The sequence below is a fragment of the Suricata suricatta genome, chromosome 6, assembly GCF_006229205.1.
Source record: "Suricata suricatta isolate VVHF042 chromosome 6, meerkat_22Aug2017_6uvM2_HiC, whole genome shotgun sequence".
Taxonomy (NCBI): domain Eukaryota; kingdom Metazoa; phylum Chordata; class Mammalia; order Carnivora; family Herpestidae; genus Suricata; species Suricata suricatta.
The window spans coordinates 88,304,631-88,328,167 of NC_043705.1; the positions used below are offsets into that span (position 1 = coordinate 88,304,631).

At 51.7% G+C, this 23,537-nt stretch overlaps 1 protein-coding gene across 3 annotated transcripts in view; it reads left to right on the plus strand.

The window, feature by feature from the left end:
* SH3PXD2B (SH3 and PX domains 2B) overlaps positions 1-17,927 on the plus strand; it is a 98,119-nt gene extending 80,192 nt beyond the window's left edge. The window contains exons 9-14 of one of the 3 annotated variants that reach the window (XM_029942852.1): positions 894-1,011; positions 3,967-4,193; positions 5,988-6,037; positions 6,930-7,055; positions 14,296-14,436; positions 17,271-17,927. In XM_029942852.1, the coding sequence (XP_029798712.1) occupies positions 894-1,011; positions 3,967-4,193; positions 5,988-6,037; positions 6,930-7,055; positions 14,296-14,436; positions 17,271-17,387 (779 nt within the window). In that variant the 3' untranslated portion in view covers positions 17,388-17,927. Of the gene's footprint in view, positions 1-893; positions 1,012-3,966; positions 4,194-5,987; positions 6,038-6,929; positions 7,056-14,295; positions 15,888-17,270 lie in introns of those variants that run through there. The other 2 variants (XM_029942853.1, XM_029942851.1) reach the window with 2 other exon arrangements.
* The last annotated feature ends 5,610 nt before the right edge of the window (positions 17,928-23,537 follow it).

Sequence of the window (23,537 nt, forward strand, 5' to 3'; positions counted from 1 at the left end):
TGATACACTTCAGACTAATACACTTGTTAAATGTCAGTTATATCTCAATTAAAAGATATATATTAAAAATAAAATTGAAGCATCAGGCATGGTTGGATCCAGGGGCTTGAAAATAATTAATGAAAAATGAAGATCAGTTCCCAGCTAAGTAATGAAAACGCTTTTAAAAATTAAAGAAAGAAGGAAAATTGCTAGCTGTGGCCTCGTTGGTAGTGATTTCAGCCTGAAAGCACCTGCTGCCACACCCAGCTTATCCCTGAACCCTCTACCAGCAAGAACCACAGAGGAGCCACAGATGATTTAACCCCCTCTGGCATGAAGTAGGTGGCTCCCGCCAGGCCGTTGGGACTTGTTCCTTTACTAAACGTGGACTAATTTACTAAGCAGTTACACAGTATTCCTAGTACCATGCCCAGTGCTAGAGACAGAGGAGCAACTGAGACAGACACAAATCCCTACCTTCATAGCGTTTATATTCTAGCAGAGAACACAGACACAGAACACAATCAACAGGTGAAGTGTATGGTGTGTTAGAAGGTAATTCCTGCTATGGGGAAAAAACATCAACCCGGGTAAGGGGAACGGGAGGCCATGACCTTGAGTGGGGAAAGTAACCTTGATGCACAGCTTCAAGGAAGATGAGGATGAATGTGTGACACTGAGGGATTTCAGAGGAACAGAGAGATTGGAATTTGACCTCTGTCCTGTGACCTGTTGCTGCTTGCACGGGGTCTTCCAGGCCTAAATGAGGGCCTGGGGGGGTCCCCAGAAATTTCTGGAGGAGATCCTTCCTTCCAGTGGGCAAGGGCATCTCATGGATCACAGCCTTGGCTGTCAGTATCCCAGGACTCTCGCTGTCTTTGACTTTACCCAGCATCCCTTTGTCCCCGCAGAGGAGAAGTACACAGTCATCTACCCGTACACAGCTCGCGACCAGGATGAAATGAATCTAGAGAGAGGGGCCGTGGTGGAGGTGATCCAGAAGAACCTGGAGGGCTGGTGGAAGATCAGGTACCTGCTGCAACTGCATGGGCTTCAGGTCACGTGGTCTCGGGCTGCTCTGAGGTCTGTCCGTGATTGCGGACGGATGGGGTGAGGTTTGGGCCTGAGCCATAAAAGGATGCTTCTCCTCGGTGCCGTTTAGACTCCCTCCCTAGTGAGATCCTTCTCTAAAAATCCACAATAAACAAAACCTCCAAACGCCCCAAACCAGATAGCAGTAACCCTGTTGAGCAAGACTGGTTTCCACCTCCATGTGTTTCTCGTAAGGAGAAGCTGCATTGCCCTGTGCGGGTGATTTCCTGCTCCAGCCCTGCTCTGACACCAGCAGGATGCATAACAGCACAGGGGCTGTAACTCATCCTGGAGCCGACAGTTGCCCTCATCTCGGAGGTCAGCAGTAAAAGCAGGAGGCCGACTTTCAAACTCTTTATCACAGCTCTTTCACCTGGGGGATGCGATCAAAACCCACGTGTACAAGGGGCGGCCACTTCCTCCTGGCCTGCCTACCACTTCCCCAGTTTTAGTCCTGGGAACCCCTCCTTGGTTACCCCAGTAGGCAGGCTGTGGCGGCAAGACATTAGGGCAAGAAAAGAAGTCCTTGGGACCTGGTGTCTACACAGCAGTGTGATGCAGGGTGTTAGGGCTATTCATCGGTTCACACCAGCAGGCACGGCAAACAGGCTCAGGTCCTGGGGGGTGGGGGGGGTGATGCATGGGAACTCTGGAGCACAGAAGAGGGACTCCTGAGCTAGGGGGCAGGATGGCTTCCTGAGAGGGGTCTAAAGAAGTGAGGTTTGAAGCAGGAGTGGTGACAGCGACCCCTCACATATCCTGAGTATATATGGCATCAGCTACATTGCAAATTATCCCAAAACTTTGTGGCTCTGGAATTCAAGGAGTGGCTTCATTGGATCCCTCCTGAGGTTGCAGTAGGATGTCTCAGCGACACATACCATCATCTGAAGATTCAACTGAGGCTGGAAAGTGCCAAAGCCAGGATTGAAACCTGTACCTTTCTCACCCCAGAGCCACCCATCCCTGCGTGTGCTGCTCTGCTTGTGGCTTTGTGACCCCAGACACTGAATTGTCTTGTCCTGAGGGCCTGGATTCTAGGTAGCATGATATTTTTCCCATTAGGACAAGATTTGCTCCCTCTCAGAGGATATTTTAAGATTGAAAGACATCAAATTCTGCAGATTTCTTGTCTACTGTAAATTGGTTTCCAATTATAAAGGACCTTTGTCGTCTCTAAAACACAGTGCTGTTTAGTTCTTAAAGTGATTCTTGACAAGAGATTTGACCTTGCCATGTGTCCTCTCCAGCCATTCAGATCTCTTCCACTCTCCCCCAAGCTGTGGGCACGCGTTTTGTGGGCCAGACCAGTGGGGCGCTTGCAAATAATTGGCATCCGGTTCTCCAAGGGAAAGCTACCCTGGAGTTGCGGGTGATCACATTCATTGACTCCCTTTGGAATTCAGTGAGCTGCCTGTTGGGGTCTCGGTCACTCTGCAGTTTAGTGACCCGCAGCTGACTCTTAGCAATCCAGGGAACCAGCCCCTGACCAGCTTGGTTCCCATCTGAATGCATGGTTGTTTTTGTTTGTTTGTTTTTAAAGAGATAGTGTGAGGGGCACCTGGGTGGCTCAGTCAGTTGAGTGTCCGCCTTCGGCTCAGGTCATGATCTCACAGTTTGTGGGTTTGAGCCCCACATCAGGCTCTGTGCTGACAGCTAGCTCAGAGCTTGGAGTCTGTCTTCAGATTCTGCAACTCCCTCTTTCTCTTTGACCCTCCTCTGCTCACGCTGTCTCTCTCTCTCTCTCTCTCTCAAAAATAAATAAGAACATTTTAAAAAATAAAAAAGAGAGAGAGAGTGTGAGTGGGGAAGGACAGAGAGAGAGAGGTCATCTCAAACAGGCTCTGTGCTGCCAGTGCAGAGCCGGGCGTGGGACTAGAACTCACGAACCCATGAGATCATGACCTGAGCCGAAACCAAGAGTGAGTCACTTACCTGACTGAGCCCCACCAGGCCCTCCTCGAATGCATGTTTAATCTATATGGTAAGCAATGTGACTAGAGCCATGCCCTGCCTGTGCCCGGCTTTGTGCCAGGGGCTGCTGGGAAGAGGCAGCAAAGCAGGTTAGGAACAGAGACTAGACTGGTGCCGACTACCTAGGTCTGAATCCACTTCAGCCACCTCCCAAGGTTGAATGGGTGAACGACATCCACAGCTGTAAAATGGTTAGAACAGACTGGCACACAGCAGGTGCCCACTGCGTGCCAGTTATCATTATCATTATCACACCATTGCTGTGATGACTATAATGGGACAGTTAGAGTCTTGTAACTCATGTTGGCCAGGCCCATGGGCAGTTTGTGCACTTTACCTAAATTTTATTTCTTCACCCAGCTCCCTGGCACCAAGGCTCTTGCCACGCAGAGATCAGTCGCGTGCAGTCTACCCCAGGAACCCGTGTTCTGGCTGGGGAGACAGAATGCCGCAGCCCAGGGTCCCTGTGTGTCACATGTGCTAGGGCGCTGGTGTGTGCGGGAACCACAGAGGGAGGGCTTCATTCTCTGTGAGGCAGAGGAAAGCCTTGAACAAGGAAATGATGCTAAGCAGAGCTGGGGGGAAAAAGAGCAGGAAGGGCAGTGGGAAGGGGCTTTCCCGACACAGGGTTTCTGAGAGCAGAGGCCGGGGGAGTGACAGATGGTGGCGAGCTTGGGAGACTGCAAGCTTTGTGGGGGGTAAAGGGCGTGGGGGTTGCTGTTAAGAGATGAGGCCGAGGAGGCAGGCAGAGGGCGGGTTGGAAAGGCCTCGAATGCCAAGCTGAGGTCTGCAAAGGGTGCACCGGCCTCTGGCCCCTCATTCCTGCCATTGGGACTTGGAGTGCAGTGCACAGTAGGAACACAGCTTCTCTGCGTGGGCCTGTCAGAGCACCCTGTCCAGCATCCATCCTCTTCCCAGGTACCAGGGCAAAGAGGGCTGGGCCCCAGCCTCCTACCTCAAGAAGAACAGTGGGGAGCCCTCACCCCCGAAGCCAGGCCCCGGCTCATCCGCCCACACTGGCGTCCTTGACCTGGACGGAGTTTCCCGGCAGCAGAGCACAGTGGGCAGGGAGAGAGAGCCATTCAACAGCCAGAGGGATGGCCGGTTCGAAGGCCGCCTGGGGCCTGATGGCGACATCAAGCAGAGTGAGTGACACCCCAATGAGCTCTCAGGGGCTGAGGACCTACTATGTGCCAGGCTCCATGCTCGGAGCTCCTCACGTGTTGTCCTCGTCCTCATAACAGCCCTGCTGCCCGCCATCCTGTAGATAGGAAAACAGGCCCAGAACCCTGCTAGCTTGTTCCAGACCCTGGTTTTTCCTTGATCTTGTGCTGATCATGATAGCTTCTATTTCTGAAGCCTTACTATGTGCCAGGAATCTTATAATTAGTCTCGTTGGCTCCTCGTAGCAACTTTAGAGGAACTAAATTACTTTTGTTTTACAGATTAGGAACCAGAGACATGCGGTGATTTGTCCAAGGTCACCCAGCTCGTAAATGGTAGGGCCAGGACTTTAACCCAGGCCCGCCTGATCCCAACACCTATGCCCTCTCGGCATGGCCTCATTTCTGAGCCAGAAGAAGTTGACCTTGTGTTGAGTTTACTTGAACAACAGTTCTTTACGCATCTTTCTTTCTAAAGCCTCCTGTATATCTGCTCCCATTTAACATTCCCAACATGCCTGAAAGTAGGGGTTCCTTATTGTCTGTGGTGAGTGCAGGATCCCCACCTCCAGGCATGTGACCCTGCCCCTGTTGTGCAGGGCAGGAGGAAGCTGTCTGCTGGGAAAGTCTCCTTTATAGCAGCTCAGCAAACATAAAAGTCAGTGGATTCTTGAAACTCAAGAATTTCTCCATTCTCTGTTCAGCTGATTTCTCAGAAGAAAAAAAACACTGACAAGCCTCCATGGGGGTTCTGGCCAGCCCCTGGCTTCTGTGACTCTAATCTATCATGGCCAAGAGCGCAGGATTCCCATTAATGCTGAGCAAATAAGAATCAGAACCCCCATGTCTTTATTAGGAGATGGATTCCACCGCTAAAGCAGAGACTCTCCCTACCCCTGCCACACACACGCTACCAGTAACAGGGGCTCAGATAATGTAGATGTCCGTGTCCTCACAAAGCACCCAGCTGTGTCCAGGGCTGCTATGGCAGCTCCGTGCATTCAAGGGTCTTATTACATGGTATCTATCTGTGTTGCCCTCATCTTGCTGGTCCAAGATGGCGCCCCACCAGTCCAGCCAGTGAAGAAGGCAGGGGGAGTGGAGGACTTGACTCATAAGCTACACACTACTCTCCACTCCGTCGTGTCCCACTGGCCAGAACTTAGTCACATGCCAATACTTAGCTGCAAGGGAGTCTGAGAAGTACAGTCTTTATAAAGGCAGCCAAGTGGCTGGCTAAAACTGTTGCTAACGAATTCTAACAGAAGACAGCAAAGACGGGTTTTTAAGAGTTGAGCAGCCCTCTCCACATCCCAGCTGCCAGACTTGCCCTCCGTGTGGCCCTGTGCTGAGCCCCCTCAGGGGATGACACATGTTCTACCTTGAGCCAGGAGCCTGGGCCATTGCACAGTCCTCCTCCTGACCCTGAGACCCACAGCAAGGGCAGCCCAGCTCCAGAGTAGAAACCCCACATTTGTTTGGTTCCATTTATGTATGGTTTAGCATTGCACGCCCACCAGGTACCCCCAGCCTCAGTCCTGCTCTTTCCTTTCATCCCTACCACGGCCCTTGGGTGGCAGGTAGGCATCACCGTCCCTTGTTCCACCAAACAGGTCATGGGGCTCCCCGCAGAGCATCACGCTGCTCCAGCAGCACATGGGCAGTTCCCAGAGTCCTGAGCCAAGTCTCCGTGGCCCCAGACCTTTGCTGGTGTCCCCTGAGGACGTCCATCTGTAGAGTTCTGCGTGTGTCCAATCAGCTCTTGTCTCTTCATAGGATCGCCCAAGATGAGGCAGAGACCCCCTCCTCGCCGCGATATGACCATAGTAAGTGGACACTTGCTGCCGGGGAGCCCGGCCCTGACCGAAGCTGGCCCCGCCCCCCCGCCCCATGCCCTCTCCAGAGCTGCTCTCTTTCCTCTCCTCAGCTGCCTGCACGAGTGTTGGTCCAGTCAGAGCGGGGAAGGACTAGGGTCCCCGGGGAGTGATGCAAGTTACCTGTGGCTCTGGGACAGTCAGGCCTCAGGATGTGTTCTCTGCATCCTGAGCCCACTTTGCTTTATCGCAGATCTGACTTCTCAAAGAAGGCAACTCGAAACCAAAGCCCGGATGAGGCATAAATATTATTTGTGGTGCCATTCTGGTATTTTACTCTCAAACTGTTTTTAATTCTTCAGGTACCTTTTCTAACCAATACTTTGAAAATTGAGTCTTCTATCATGTATTGAGCACCAGTTGGGTGCCCTGCAATGTGCCGGGTGCTTCATTACCTGGACCTAGCGAATGCTTACAGTGACCCCACCGGGTAGAGCCCCATTCTACAGGAGATGAAACTGAGGCTCCAGGAGGGGAAGTGATTTGCCTAAAGGTGCACAGCACACATAAGCAGTATTTCCAGACCCAGATGGGTCTGACGTGCAAACCTGTGTTCTTTTCCACAGCCCTCGCTGCCTCTTGAATTCAGAGACTATTGTCCTGCCCCAGATTTTCATGATTGTAGTACACGTCCCATGTTCTCACTATGAAGCTGATGGGCTAGTGACCATCTAGGAGATGATCTGCACGGTGCACAGTCCTCTGTGCTTTGTCCCTTAGAATCCAGATGGTTCCACCAGCGCCCTTGGAGGGGGATTGTGTGCCCCAGACCCTTAGCGCCTCCCGCCTTCGGCCAACAATAATGGACTTCATGCGGATTTCGCACTGTGTTTCACTGTGGCAGCCTCGAGGTCTTAACCTGCCCAAGCCTCCCGTCCCACCCCAAGTGGAGGAAGAGTATTACACCATTGCCGAGTTCCAGACAACCATCCCTGACGGCATCAGCTTCCAGGCGGGTCTGAAGGTCGAGGTGAGTGCACCTGGTGTCCCTTTGCCCACTTATGATTCTCCCACTTGTCTCGTTTCTCTCCTCTCCTCCCTCTCTCCCTCCCTCCTTTCCTTCCTCCCTTCTTTCTTCTCTCCCTCCCTTCCTACTTTTCCTCCATCCATCCTCCCTCCCTCCATTCTTCCCTCTGTTCCTCCCTTCTTTCCTTCCTTTCTCCCTTCCTCCCTCCCTCTGTTCCTTACCTCCATCCATCCTCCTTTCCCCCCTCCCTTCCTTCCTCTCTTCCTTCCATCTGTCTATCCTCCCTCCCTTCCTTCCTTCCTTCTTTCCTTTCTCTGTGGCAGCTTTCCTGAGCTATAATTCACCATCCAAATCACTGACTTAAAGTATACAAAGCAACGTTTTATAGTATATTTACCGAATTGTATAGCCACATTCAATGTTAGAACATTCTCATCACCCAAAAAAGAAACGCCATATACATACGTTAGCTGTCACTCCCCTCAACCCCTGTCAGTCCCCCTGCCCCCAGCCCTAGGCAGCCACTAACCTGCGTTCTGTCTCTATCACTGTGCCTGTTTGTACATTTTGTATAAGCGGAATCATACATTCTGTGATCTTTTGTGACTGCCTTGTGTTCTGTTTTTATCACCTCCTACATCCCTTCTTGCTTCTCTCTCTCCTTTTCGTCCTGCTCCTTTGCTCGTCTTTTCTGCTCCTGCACAACGGCCAGCAGCAATCCTTTCTCCCCTCTCATTTCTTTTTTCTTTCCTCTTGGACGTTAGAGCTTGAGGCTGTTTCCCATATTTCTTGGAGAGCCTGTAAGTAATGGTGTAGCAGACAGGTGCCAGGCACCGAGCTGAGCACTTCACACACCGTGTCTCTTAATTATTTACTCTGGTGAGGCAGGACCATTAACAGTCTCCATTTTTCAGATGAGGAAACTTTGGCTCTGGGCAATACAGGTGCTGTCCAAAGTCCCACAGCTCAAACATGGCAGAGGCAGGATTTGAACCCATGTCTATCTCCAGATTCGAACCAGGGCTGTTAACATCCTGTTGTCATTCATCTGCCGGGCATTTGGGAACTTCAGGAGGGCAGACGCCACCTCTGTTTTTCTCTCCTGTGTCCTTACGGCTAGTACAGCACGTGGCACATGGTGGGTTCACAAGAAATACCGATTTGGTGAAAATCTGTCTCCGCACTAGCCTCCTGCTTAACACTCAGAAGGCTGGGAAGGGTCTTCTTTATTCTTGCCCACAGGCCTGGCATCGGGGCTGGTCCATGGTAGGGGCTTTAGGAAGGAACATTTGGATAACTGAAGGCAGTAAGGAGCGGATGGGGACTGTCGAGCCCGTGCACAAGTGTGGCGTGGCCTGAGGGTCCGTAAGCACTCTCTGACAGAGCAAAGCGCTGCTGTCTTCTTTCCCTCTCTGACACTTCCTGCGCTCACTCGCTCGCGCACGCGCTCTCTCTCTCTCTCTCTCCCTCCCACATCATACCCTGGGGCAGCTGCCCAGGCGGCTCTGCAGAAGGCAACTCCCTGAAGGTGCGTCCTGGGCCTCACCACCACCCGCTCTGCGCATGGGTCCCCAGCAAGCCGCCCTCTAGCCAGGTGACTCTCAGCCCATTGAAGGAGGGCTCTCTGCAGGCGGCTGACGTCTCTCAAACTAATTCTTATAAAATGCAAATCTCAATCTGTATAGACAGACTAAGGGGAAAGCAGAAATGCCCACAACGTTCTAAAAAGGCTTCTTAGCTGTTCCTCCTGCCTTTTTTTTTTTTTTGGCCTTCCTGGCCTTTCCAACTTCAAATCTACAGAGAGAACTCACAAGGCGTCTTGCTTTGTGCTAGATCATACTATGCCCAGTGCCCCGTTTTGTTTCTGTGAAGCACACGTCTGGTTCGACGTGGAACGTGTGCCTTCTTCCTAACGTCTTTTCACATCCTGGCCTGTTTCTCCAGCCAAAGCCTGTTTCCACTGCTTTTCTGTGAACCCGCTGGTCAGGCCAGCCCGTCGGCAGCTCTCTGACTCTCTCTGCCAGGAGCGACCTTGCTTTCACGTAGCTCCTAGCACTCGGCCTGCCTTCTCATAGAAGGCATTCAAGGCTTTGGGAATCCTGGGTGGCTCAGTCGGTTAAATGTCTGACTTCAGCTCAGGTCCTGATTTCCCAGTTGATGAGTTCAAGCCCTGCATCAGGCTTTGTGTTGATTGTGCGGAGCCTGCTTGGAATTTTCTTTCTCTCCCTTTCTCTACTTCTCCTCACCTTGTGCACTCACGCGCGCTCTCTCTCTCTCTCTCTCTCTCTCTCTCTCTCTCTCAAAATAAATAAGTAAACTTAGGGGAAAAAAAAGGTACTGAAGGCCATTTTTTGAACTACACTTGGCATCTCAAAATCAAACTCATTCTTTAAATCCCTGCTTCCTCCAGGAAGCCTCCCCTGATTTACATTGGTTTCCCTTCCCTGCCCTGTATAACTTCTCTGCGGCCTTCAGCTGAGAGCTAGTCCCTCCCTGCTGTGCAGGCTCTCTCGGCATCAGGAGAAGTGAGTGTTGTTTCCCCCTCCTGCAGTGACCGTTGGAGTTTTGTATTCCAAGTTGAAAGTTCTCTTTCTGTGGTACTTTGCATAGATCACCCTGTTCTCTTCTCACATCCAGCGCTGCTGGTCAGAAGCTACCGCCTCCCTAATTTTGCTCTGTTGTTTGTAATCTGTCATTTCTCTGATTCTCGCAGGGGCTCCTCACTATCTTTAAAATGTTCAGGTCTCACTAAAGTGTGACTGGATGTGACTTTCTTTATTTTTATCCTGTTTAGCGTGTGGTGGGCCTGTTTGATCTCAGCCTCGAAATCTTCCTAGAGAACTCCCCACTTCTTTTAAATACTGCCTCCACTCACCCCCTTTATTCTTTCCTCCTGGAGCAGTTCTGAAACAGCTGTGCAGCCCTCTACCCCCATTCTCCACATCTCCTGACTTTTCTTTCACGTTTTCCATCTTTGTCCCTCAGTGCTGCGTTCTTGGAGCATTGGGCCTCATCTTCTAGCTCATTCATTTGCTCTTTAACAGTTCAGTCTGTTGCTGGTTTTATCTCCATGGGTATTTTTACTTCCGAGAGCGCCGTAAGATTCTTTTTCCCAGGCGCCTGTTCTTGTTTCAGCAGAGCCTGTTCTTTTGTGAATTTGATACCCTTCCATAACGCCCTCAGGATAGTAAATCTGTTGAATTTCAGGTCCTACTATGATAGTCCATTATCTCGTTTGTCGGCTTTGTACCCTTGGCAGTGCTCATGGTTTATTCCTGTTCTTCTCGTGGTGTCAGTACTCACCTTGGGCTGTGCAGGAAGAGGCAGCAGACAGACAGGCCCAAGGGGGCTTGGACACAAGGTGCTGGTCCCCTCCCACTGGTTCCAGCACTAGACTGGGGACTTCTGAGCCAGCCACTGAACAGTGTTGGGTCTCTCTGACCCAAGCTCTCCCAGTCCCTGCTGTGAGCAGTCACCTGCTTTACTCTGCCTGCCCTACAAGGATGGCCGAAGGGGTGTGAGGGATCAGTCTGCCCTGGCCGCCTATGCCATGGTATCTCAGTTAACCCCTGTTGTTTGCTCCTGGGCTCCCTGATCCCAGGTTCCCCCACCTTGAAGGCCCAGATTCGCTCCACCTTTGGTAGCAGGCACCCCTGCAGCAGCCGTGGGCCACAGCCTCCCTGTGTGGCCTCTCCATCTGTGAGTCCTCACAATTCCTGGTCTACTAACTACCCCCCTTCCTCCTTCGGAGCTTGCCTTTGTATTCGTTTCTTTCCCTGACTTTTTTGCATAGAGGGGAAGCTGCTATTCGCCCCATCTTGAAAGCAGAAATCCAACTTGCATAGTATAAACGTCTGGTTTTCTTTTCCTCAGAGTGCTGAAAAACATGACAAAATCACCTCCTCCTTCAAGACCAGGAGTTTCCGCATTTTGTACACACACACACACCTTTGTTCAAGCATGCTGGCAAACTGAGCATCTGCCGATAGGTGGCACCACTCCCTGGCTCAGAATGTTCCAAAGTTGGCCCAGGGCAGCTGGGGATGCTGTGGATAATGCGCGGAAGCTAAGGGCTGAGTCTGTAGGCAGCAGGGAGTTCATTGGGCCCTGAGGTTTCCTGGGGCTGTTGAGGTGCCTCCCGCCAGTCTCCACCCTTTGTTTCAACCAGAACCAGTCCTATTTCTTATTTCTGGCCTTTCTCCTGTCTCTCCGTGCTAAAGCTGATCCATTTAAAAGCTCACATACCCGGGGTGCCTGGGTGACTAGGTTGGTCGGTTAAGCATCCAACTTTGGCTCAGGTCATGATCTCACAGCTCATGAGTTCGAGCCCCATGTCGGGCTCTGTACTGACTGCTCAGAGCCTGGACCTGCTTCGGATTCTGTGTCTCCCCCTCTCTCTGCCCCTCCCCTGCTCATGCTCTGTCTCTGTCTCTCAATAATAAATAAATGTTTAAAAAAAAATAAAAGTTCACATACTTAACACTCTTTTCCAAAAAACACAGACATAACCCAACCTTGAAACTTCTCTGCTCGTTGATCCGTGATGTCAGCATACAGCTCTGCCAGGGGACACCCGGGGGATGCCAGTGGGGAGTAGTTGCCACGGAAGTTTTGGGCTTACCCAAGTATTCTTTCCTCATGAGCAATTCTGTATCCTCGGCTTTCTTCCCTGCTTTGCTTCCTGGCTCATTTCACTCTCATCTTAGCCTTCAGATTTCATTAAAGGAGCCACATTGAGCTGTGGACCTACCAGGATCACCTTACTTGCTTGCCTGGTCCATGTATGATCAAAGCATGTGCTGCTGCTTATACAGGCACCGCTCTGTGCCGGGTACCTTATGCACTTGATATGGTCTTCACAGAAGTCCCAAGAGGTCAATATCTTAAGCCCATTTCACAGATGCGCCTGAGACAAAGAGAGGTTAGGTTCATTGCCCAAGGTTATATTGCTAGTGAGTGCAGCTGGAATTTGAACCCAGGCCTCTCTGGGTTGAGAGCCCAGGCTATTTTCCTTCCCCTTCATTCTTGTGATCTGGCATTTCTTTTATTCATAACAGCTCTTGGCCTCTCTCTGATCAATGAAAATTCCCGTAAATCACGATCAAGAACACAAATGTTGAGCGCTTTTGTTGTCATACTTGGCATAGAGCATAAGCTTAGCAAATCCTCATTGATACCTTTTGTCATGATTTTGGTCCTGTTTTCATTCTCTCATGTACACACGTGGAGTAGTTGAATTCGTGGATGTGCTGACAGTGACTTATGTGCCCAGGGTCCCCTTTAACTGTCACCAGAGCCACTGCGTGCTGGGGAGCCCGTTGCCCTCCGTAAAGGGCTTGCAGTTGTCAATACCCTTCCTGGGAGGCCAGTGGGGCCTGTTAAACATACACTGGCCACGTGCGTCCTGCCCTGTCCGTGACCTCCACTGAAACTGAATAACAGGAAGCATTTACCTCTCGGCATTTACCAAGGGCCACTGTGTGCATTCACTTCTGCGGTCCTCATGAGAATCCTGTAAGGGGTGTCCTTGTCCTCGCCATTGGCCCACATATTGTGCTGTGGGGTCTCAGGCAATCGTCTGTGTGAGGCCATGCAGGCAGTAACAGGCGTAGCAAGTGCCAGAACCTGCACTGCGGGCCCCAGAACCCAGCCTTGGCCTCCGCATCGGGGCTGTGGCTGCCCCTGGCACTTTCTCACCTCAAATACAGTCCTCCCCAGGCCAGCTCCCCTTTCCTAGGTAAAGGCTCTGGCTTTGGGACCCACACACCTGCCTCTGGCTCCCGCCTCCACCATTAACTACCCACATGACCCTCTGTAGGTTCCTCAGTTGTTCCGAGGCTCAGGTCTGCATCTGTAAAGTGGGATGATAATCCCCACTCATAAAGCAGCTGCAAGCATTAATCAGGACTGCAGGGTGTCGGTTTGCTCAGGCCACTGCCACAAAACGTCACAGACCGGGTGGTTTAAACAACAGAGGTTTATTTCCTCACAGTTCTGGAGGCTGAAAGTCCAGGGTCCAAAGTGTTAGCAGATTCAGTCTCTCGCAAGGCCTCTCACCTTGGCTTAGAGACAGCTGCCGCCTTAACTGTGTTTACACGTGGCCGTCCCTCATTCTGTGTGTTCTCTGTGTCCTAACCTCCTCTTATAAGCACACCAGTCATGTTAGGTCAGGGCCCACCCATATGACCTCATTTTAACTTCATTACCCCTTAGAAGGTTCTGTCTCCACATACAATCCCATTCTAAGATATGGGAGTTAGGGCTTCGACATAGGAACTTGGAGGGAACATAGGTCAGCCCGTAACATGCAATATACACACCTCCCAGTCAATTCAGGCATATAATACTGAACAAAAAGGACACAGGAAACGGGAGATCTTAAATATCGTGGGTGACTCCACCCACTCTTCCATTCCATGGGTGTCTGTCCTGGAGAAGGAGGAAATGAGATGGAAGTTTCTTTTACCTTCATCAGCAGAGGTTCCCCTCTGTCTGAAGATGAGCTGAGTGTGAGTCCCATGTTTAAGGATATGTATTTTTCATAAGCATGGCCTGTAAACACCAGCCAACCGTTTTGTCTGGGGGTCAACCAAAAGAGCAGCCATCAGAGCTAGTTTTGGCTCTATCTGGGTTTTGCCTTGTACTTCTTTAGAATTGTAGCAGACACTGCTGGGGGCCTGCCCTGCATCCCAGCCCACCTGACTTGACCTGCAGCCACACACAGGTTCATGCATGTGACAGTCTCCTGTCTCCTACAATCCCATGAGGGCACCATCCAGAAAGTGCAGGGGATTAATACAGGGTGGGGGTAGGGACTAGGAATCAAGAGAGAAAGGTCCCCACCTCTAGTTGGGCTGAGTTCTGCATGGTATCAAAAAAGGGTTCCCGGCCGATGAAGCCCCCATGGCCTGGAACAATACCGTCCTCATAATTGGCTCTCTTTTCCCACTTCCTCATTTGCACCTCCTGAAATCACCTCTCAAATGAATTCCCTGTACCCAAGTCCATGTCTCCAGGACTGCTTTGGGGGATATCCAAAATTAGACAAGAGCCTACCCCCAGGTAAGATGTTTCTGACAACAGTAAGTCTCCACGGATGGTCTCCCACAGCCACTGTCAGGGATCTGCTGAGTGAGAAGTCCCTGCTTCCAGAATCCAGTCACATGTGGGTCCTCCCCCACTATTCTGGTCCACTGGCCCTGAGACCGTCCCTGCGAAGTGCTCTCCCCTGTCCTCCCTCCAGGTGATCGAGAAGAACTTGAGTGGCTGGTGGTACATTCAGATCGACGACAAGGAAGGATGGGCCCCCGCCACCTTCATTGACAAGTATAAGAAGACAAGCAATGCCTCAAGACCCAACTTCCTGGCACCCCTGCCCAACGAGGTGAGCCAGCCCCGTCTGGGGGACGCAGCAGCAGCAGAGGGCAACACAGGCAGTGATGCTGTCGGCCCCTCCCGGCCCCTGCCCGAGGCACCACATGGTACCGCGGACTCCGGGCTGCCGTGGTCCAAAGACTGGAAGGGCGGCAAGGAGGTCCTGAGGAAGGCGTCCTCTGACATGTCCTCTTGTGCCGGTTACGAAGAGATCTCCAGCCCTGACCTGGAGGAGAAACCCAGCCTCCCTCCCCGGAAAGAATCCATCATCAAGTCGGAAGGGGAGCTGCAGGAGAGAGAGCGCCAGAGGATGGAGCAGCTCCGGGGCTCCTCACCCAAGCCCCCGGGTGTGATTTTGCCAATGATTCCAGCTAAACACAACCCCCCGTCCCGGGACAGCAGGAGACCGGAGCCCAAACCAGACAAAAGCAAGTTGTTCCAGCTGAAAAATGAGATGGGGCTGGAGTGTGGCCACAAAGTTTTGGCCAAGGAAGTAAAGAAGCCCAACCTCCGGCCCATCTCCAGACCCAGAGCCGACCTGCCAGAGGAGAAGTCGGAAGTTACTCCCCAGAATCCCTTCCTGAAGTCCAGGCCTCAGGTGAGGCCCAAACCAACTCCCTCCCCCAGGACAGAGCCACCTCAGGGCGAAGACCAAGTGGACATCTCCAACCTCAGGAGCAAGCTAAGGCCTGCCAAGTCCCAAGAGAAAGCCCTACTAGATGGAGATGGCAGCCACCAGGCTGCTGGGGGCCAAGATGCAGCCTTTGGCCGGGGTACCCTCCAAGGCGATGGGCCTGGCCGCACTCAGGACAGGACGGCCAAACAGGATGGGCTCAGCCCAAAGGAGATGTCTTGCAGAGCCCCTCCGAGGCCAGCCAAGACCGCAGATCCTGGGCCTAAGAACGCGCCTGTCTCTCTGCAAGAGGCCCCGCCGCAGAGACCCGTCGTCCTGCCCCGCAGACCACCGCCCCCCAAGAAAGCCACCTCATCGTCCAGGCCCCTCCCAGAAGTCAGAGGACCACAATGGGACTCCAGCGAAGGCAAGGCAGCTCCTGGCCCAGGCAGGGCCCTGCTGGTCCCTCCTAAAGCCAAACCTTTTCTACCCAATTCCTCAGGTGGCCAAGATGACCTGCGAGGCAAAGGTGGTCCAGGACCACGGATGGTGGGCAGGGTCGGAGAAAACAGGGAGAAAGTAGCCACGACCCCCTTCCCCAACACCGATGGCCCGAAGGACTCTCTATATGTGGCGGTAGCCAACTTTGAAGGAGACGAAGATACCAGTAGCTTCCAGGAGGGGACAGTGTTCGAGGTCCGGGAAAAGAACAGCAGCGGCTGGTGGTTCTGCCAGGTCCTGAGCGGGGCCCCGTCCTGGGAGGGGTGGATTCCCTCCAACTATCTCAGAAAGAAGCCGTAGCCCCCTCCTTCCCTGCCTGGTGATCCCACGCATCCCTGCTGGCTTTACCCACGTATTTAATATGCCTCTTAATTTATCAACCTTCATGCAGCTTCAAAGGAAGGAAGGCTCTGGAGTCCTGTGGTTTCTTCCCTCCCGTCACAGCATTCCCGGAGGCCACACACACACACACACACACACACACACACACCTGTTTCCTTTCCAAGCCAGCATCCCTGCCTTAAGGCCAGTGGTATTGCCACCCTGTGTAGGCCACCTAGCCGCAGGACCCATGACTCTCCAAGACCGGAACCCATTGTCTGGAAACTGTAGAAAGGGTCTCATTGGCACCCCACCCAGTCTGTGATGGCTGGCCCCAGCTTCTCCATGTCTCTAAAATCCCAATGACTTTATTTCCTCAGTTTCCAAAATGCCTGGTACTGGAAAGAACTCCATCCCCTGGAAGCTGGCTCCGTCTCCAATCCCAAGGAGATGTCCTTCTCAAGGCTTGGGGCCCAGGCGCCTCCCAGGTTCATCCAGAGGCAACTCTCCCAGAAGTGGGCCTGAGGGTCCACTGAGCCATCGTGCCCTCCATCTTCTGTCTTGGGAGCCTCACTGATCCCGCGGGTGGTGGCAGTCCCAGCAGGCTTCACTTCCCCACAGCAGGGCCTTTCAAATAGGAGTCCCCGCCCCGCCAGCGGGCATTTCACTTTGTCTCCGTAGAACAAGAATCTCAAAGGCTGCTTGAAAGCAGCTGTTCGCAATCCACGCCCCTTGTGAGTAGCTAGTAGGTGCCAGACTCTGTACTTGGCACTTTACATCACGTTGTAGCCCTCACATCACCCCTCCCTTGTCAAATACCTGTTTTATGGGCAAAGAATCCCAAACTCTGTGTGCCCGGAAGAAGAGCCAGAAGAAGAAAGAGGACTTGAATCTGACTTCGATGCTGGCACCCTTCTCCCAGGAGGAGTCTAGCCAGGCAGGGGAAAGGAAGAAGCTAACAGTATCAGGAGCAGGTGGCCAAGTGGCTTCCTCGTGGTGTGGGCACTAGTAGCTGCTCCTGCACCCACCAGCCCTCCAGCCATTACCGCTTGACCGATGAACGAAGGCCGTGGGGCACCGTCGACAGCTACTCCTCCACGGCAAGGGAATGCCCAGGGCTCTAGCAGTGGCCACAGGGCCCTGTTTCCTCCTCCTGCGCTGCTGCCCCTCTGGGGAACAAAGGGAGCGGAGGTGGACACACATGCCAGCCTCGAGAGGCCCTGGTGGCTCAGGGACCAGCAGCAAGTGTCCGCAGGCAGACATCTCCCAGCCCTCCCTGCTGCTGCTTCCTGCTCCTCTCTGACATTGACAGAGCGGTTTTCTTTCTTTCTTTCTTTTTCTTTTCTTTTTTTTTTTTTTATCGCATGCACTCTCCCTCTCTGTCATCTCACTTCCACCCATTTGGACAGATATGCTCCACTGAGGCACCGGAGGCACAGCTGCATGGCAGAATCCGAATCAGGCCCCAGGGTTCCTGGCTCCAAGCCCAGAGTTCCCGCCTGGGCACCGAGCTGCCTGGAAAGTGAGAGGACAGAACCCCTCTTCACCCCCACCATCCCCTGCAGAAGAGGATTCAGCTCGGAGATCTCCAGTTTCGTGATCATTTGCCATGACGCTTTGGGGACCACGGGGCCAGCTTTCCCGGGGACGCCCACTGTCCACCTGCAGTGCCAAAGACTTCTGTGCCAACAGCCCTCTTCTCTCTGCTCCCCCCACCACCTCGTGAGTTCTGGATGCTTCTACAGGAGACGGAGTGTCCTCTGAGTCACAGTAGCATCTTTATTTATTCCTTCAGTGGTCTGTAGACCCCACCTCTGAGGAGGCCCCCCGGCGCCTCTGGCACCGCCCCCTTCCCCCCTGGCCCTCTGCCCAGAATGGCAGGGAAGGACACAGTCAGTGGAAGGGGGAGGCTGGGAGAGGGCCACCCACATCTTTGACATCCCCTCATTTGGAAAGAAGCCAGCCCATAGCATGTTTTTCAGTGTTTTTGACCCAGTTAGGCTTAAGCAGCTTTTAGGAAGCTGTTACGTAGGATTCAACTACATTTTAAAAGACAGAACACCGTCTCTTTTTTTCTGATTCACTTCTGCTTTTGTTGACCTTTTCAAGTGTTTCAAGAGCGCCTGCCAGGCGCTGGGGACACCGTGATTGCACTGAAAGGGTTCGTCTTTGGCTCCACGCCCTCCTCCCGAAGGCCGGCTGGGCGGGAACGGACGGTTCCCCCTTTCTGTGGGCAGGAGCGTTCCTGCAACTGAACGAATTTGCCTTTTTATTACTAGTATTATTCTGACGTGAACTGAAGGTACTGAAGCCTGTTCACCGAACTTTGCTCAGGACACATCTATGGCCTGAGAACCCCTCTTGGGCCGGGCCGGCTCCATTTGCCACAGTGGGGGGCACTTCCTCAGGTGACTGGAAGCAGGGGATCCTGATGGCCAGGGGCTCTCCCTAGCTGTCCTGGCTTGGGGACTTCAGCTCACAGCATCCAGCCCTGTGGCCACTATTCTGTGAGCGGTTGATGGAGCACATGCAAAACTCCCCTGAGGTGACGCTCACAGAAAAATGCCCAAGACCACAGTCAGAACTCCCATGCCACGCTCAGGGCAGGTCATTGGTGCTTAAACTCCCTCCTTTAACTTAACCCTCACAACAACCCTGTGAGGTGCATAGGGACGGCCCGAGCTGTGGAGAGAAAGTGCCCAGTTTCACTCAAGTCATGACCAAGTTGAGACTCAAGGCCAGGGGCGCTTTCTCCGCAGTGCCCAGGACTTTTCCCCTGCCAGTGGCAATCACATGTGCATGAAGCCAGTGACCCTCATAAGTTCGGTTTCTCCTCTCCTCATGATCACAGGTGGCCGTAGGTCACGGCCCAAAAGAGGGTAAAGATGGGTGTTTTTCCCCTTTTCTCACCCCTGCCTCGTCCCTTATGATGACTATTTCAGCTTACGTCCTATAACCAACACACAGCTGACAGTGCCACCAAAACTCAGAAAAATCTGAGTTTTAGGGTCATCGCTTGGCAAAATTGACCTTTGGAAGACGTTTTACTCAATCTCTGCCATTGGGTGGGTGTATGTCATTGCCCTAGGCTGAGGCGGGGGAGCTGGGCTTGGCTTGAACCACTTTGAATGCCCACCTCCCTGAAGAATTGCTAGAGCTCTCATGGCCTCCCAGTAGCCATTGTAAGCCTCTGCCACATGGTCTTCCCATGCAGCCAGTTTCTTAGGCAAAGTTCTTGGCCTTAAGACGTTTCTGAGCCCACCAAGGATCTCACTACCAGGTGGGATGCAGGAAAGCAGACTTGCCCCGTCAAAGGGCTGGTGCCCTATCTCCCCAAGTTCTGGATGACCCTCAGGCTGAGGGATGGCCTCTTCAGTATTTTTACAGCCTGTATCGAGTACAGAGCACTGTGGGGGAGAAAGAAGTCACTCCTGCCTTCTTCAAGTCGCTGGTTACCCGACATCAGGAACATTCATGGCTTAGCTCCGTCCTTTCATTGTGCCCAAGTCTCTAAGCATTGGGTCAGGCTGCTCCCTGGGAGGTCTTGCCCTTCTCTTTGGATGGTGTCAGTGGGGACAGAACAGCCCAGGCTGTGCACAGCAGTCTTGTCCCTCCCCCTTGGTTGTCCAAGCCCGTCCTTTGGCACTTTTGCTGCACACCAGCCATACCACACTGTAGACCAAAGATGACCTAATGTCAACCTCTGTGAGCCTGGAGGGGTTGGTTGCTTCTACGCTTGTTGAGGGTCTCACCTTTAGACGCGCTGCAGAGCTAAAACCCAGAAGGCTCCATGGCCTTCACCTGCTCGTGGACCGCCTGCTGAGGACCCTTCCCCAGACTTGAACGTCCCCTTCGTGGGGTGACGTCTGGCGTCTGGTGCTATACCCTGCCGAGTTACCCGTACCCTCGTCACGCGCCAGCATTCCCTCTTCCTTCCTGTCTGCATCCTCTGCTCCAGAGTAGGCCTCTCCGTGCCAGTCAGGACAAGGGACTCAGCTGCTGTTGCCCCCTTGACGAGGCCAAACCCAGCGCTGCTGCCAGGAGCCTCCGCTTTCAGGTCTTCTGTGAACGTGCAAAAGGAGGTGCCCCCATCAGGCTTGTTAAGCAATAAGCAATTCTAGCGCAGCTAAGGTGTCCGTAGTTTATCCCAGTGTGTGTGTGTGTCCATGCCTTTGTGCCCATGTAGCTGTTCCCGGTGCCCCTTTCACTCGCCCAGGGGAGATGATAAACTACCGTCACCTTAGCTACCCCCATGCGTCCTGCTTCAGAGCGCCACCAAGCAACCAGGCCATTTCTTCCGTCCCTCCGGGAACAGTGGAGCTCTGACCACCCTGCCCCACCGCCTCCCGTCTGCTCCTAGAGGGATGCTGGCGATCCTGAATATCACAGCACTCTTCGTGCCCTCTTGGCAAACTGGCAAATTCTGGTGGTGGTTTTTGTTTCCCTTTAACACACAGATACGTGAGGATATATAATGTGAGGGGGGAGGGAGGGTGGTGAACAATTAGCCGTAGCATGTATAGACTCTATACCACTAGACTTTTTTCTTTTTTTTTTGTTTGTTTGTTTTTTTAATAAAAAAGTGCTTGACTGGTTTCAAGCTTCATTGTGAAGATGCAGCATCTATGGATTTTATGTGGCTAAAGAAGAGTTACATAGCTTGGTGCCCTGGCATTTTGGGCTTGCGTTGGGGGAAGCTGTTTGGCCAAGAGGGGGTGACTTCTCTGTTAGTGTCCTAGTGCATCTTGATTCTTTGAGTTACAATGTCCAGAAACTTAAAGGGAAACATCTTTTTTTTTTTAATTTTTTAATGTTTTTCGTTTGTTTTTGAGAGACAGAGACAGCACGAGCAGGGGAGAGTCAGAGAGAGGGAGACACAGAATCTGAAGCAGGCTCCAGGCTCTGAGCTGTCAGCACAGAGCCCTACATGGGACCCGAACCCACCAACCGTGAGATCACGACCTGAGCCAAAACCAGATGCTTAACCAACTGAGCTACCCAGGTGCCCCAGGGGGAAACATCCTTGTATTCATTAGGTATCTCCCGCATTTTCTCAGCTCTGTGCCTAAGGATGGAAAATCCAACACATCCAAGGTGTCTCACACCTCTTACTGGTATTGCCTACCCATGGGCTAGAGCGTGCTGTGGAGGGTGGGGGGTGCAGCCGTGCCTGAGCTCACACCGTCTGCTCTGGGGAGGGGGAGGGCATTGTCTGGCATGTTATTACCTTCCCAAGGGTACAGGCAAGGCCCAAACAACCCCCAGCCTCCTTGGCCTTCAGGTGAATCATTAAACAAAATGACACCACCACCCACCTTCCTAGGGAGAGAAGAGTAGAACCAGCAGACTCCCGGAACAGAAAACATCAAAAGGGGAAATTTACATTCACTATTCATCCTCCCTTGGATGAAAGGTTTCAAAGAATGCAATTACCTTCTGGACCTTGCTTAAGGATAAGGGTCATTTGTGTATTAGTCTGTGTCCCCCCTCAAAAAAGAAATCATTACATGCTTCAGCACTCTCCCCCCAACCCCCCCAGGAGCATTTTCTCCCAAATCTTCCAAACTAATTGTGGGTGTTCATAAGAATACAACTGGTAATGGCATGGGATTCCTGGAGCAGGCATGCAGGGTCCCCTGACCCTGATGGGATGGGGATTGGACCATGGTCAGGAACCACACCTGGCTGCCTCTCTCCGGGTGTGCTTACCCCATTGCCTTCAGGTCTCAGTCGGAACTGACACGTCTTCCATTCCCTTTATACTGTTTAAGAAATGCCAAGCCAAACATGATCCAGCTCGCATACACACCTGCACACACAATCTCCTTCCTTCCTCTAAGCGGTCATGGGAAATCTGTGTGTCCAAGACCCAGGTCATGGGGCCACTCTCCTCTGAATCTGAGATGTTCAATGTCCATCACTTCTCTAGTTAGTATCCATCTGGTCCAGATGTGATTCCTCGCCATCTTGCAACCCATGCTTCCCAATCACCCCCTGGGCTGCACCCCCTGAAAGTTGGAATCAGCAGGAGTCTGCATCCTTTAAAAGTGCTGATGCATAGGGGCACATGTATCCCAATGTTCATGGCAGCACTTTCAACAATAGCCAAATAATGGAAAAATCCTAAATGTCCATCAACTGACGAATGGATTCAGGAAGATGTGGTTTATATATACAATGGAATACAGCATGGCAATGAGAAAGAATGAAATCTGGCCATTCATGGCAATGTGAAAGGACCTCGAGGGTGTTATGTTAAGTGAAATAAGTCAGGCAAAGAAGGACAGATACCATGTGTTTTCACTCATAAGTGGAACAGGAGAAACTTAACAGAGGACCATGGGGGAGGGGAAGGGGGAAAATAGATAAAGAGAGGGAGGGAGGCAAACCATGAGAGGCTCTTGAATACTGAAAACAAACTGAGGGCTGAAGGGGGAGGGGAAAAGGAAAGGGGGTGATGGGCATGGAGGAGGGCACTTGTCAGGATGAGCACTGAGTGTTACGTGGAAACCAACTTGACAATGTACTTTTTTTTATTTTAAGTATTCTTTAAAAAAAAAAACAAACATTGTGAGGAAATGGTCTGCATGCTCCACTTTTGAGAAGTGGCCAGACTCCACACATTGCCTGGCATAGTCTAAGTGTTCAAATGGTGCTTCATATGCCATTATTAGCAAGATCACCATTATTTTTCTGAGCATTTCGTATGTTCCAGGCCTGTGGGATATGCTACATACATTTTTATTTCACCCTCGAAATGCTCTGTAAGGCACATAGCTGCATTTTATATGTGAAGGCCGGGACCAAAGTGTCCCATAGCTAGAACATGGGGTCTGGTCCTAAAGCTGACTCTCTTAGCCCGCACTAGCCCCCTTCCAAATGCTAATCAAAGCACGTATCTCATCCTTGATATAACTATTTCCTGGATTCAAAATCTTAATCAAGGACTACTGTCTCTTCCAAAAACTTAATGCTATAAATATGGGAAAAGGTCTAACTTTTGTTGAGAACATGCTATTGGCTGGGTACCTTACAGATATTATCTCTTAAGCCTCCACTAAAGTTCTTCTGGATAAGAATTATTATGCCTATGTTATGGATGGAAATTAATAGCCAGAAGATTAAGTTTATCTATGGTCACAACTAGTAAGAGGATGAACTTGGGTATCTAGCTCCAAAGCCCGTGACTTTACTAAACCGTCATAGCTTCCAAATGTGTAATCCCTCCACTCAGCACTTTTAAAAAGTGTACTTTCCAGAACAAATGTTAACAGATATTCGGAAATAAGTGTTCTGTAGACACTGATTGGGAAACTTGAGAAACACTGGGTTAAGTAAAGTTAAATAGTTCCTTTATTACAGGATGTCTCAAAGCCTCATATAATAACATGCAGTGTAAACGTCTGAGAGAGTTATTTATAGTGGGTTCCTCAAACGGACTTGACAGTGAAACCATTCACAGAGCATCTAGCAGGAGCACCGTTTCATGTAATAAACTCGGGAAAATGTCAAAGTTTACAATTCAACTCTCCCTTGAATTCTGTCTGAACCACCATCCTTAGCTGATTTGTCACCCTGACCCAGCTATGACTCTGCCCCTCCCTGCAACCCAGTCCTCAATGCTGACATTCACAGCGTCACCAGTACAAAATACTTCCTGGACTGGAGAGCTCATG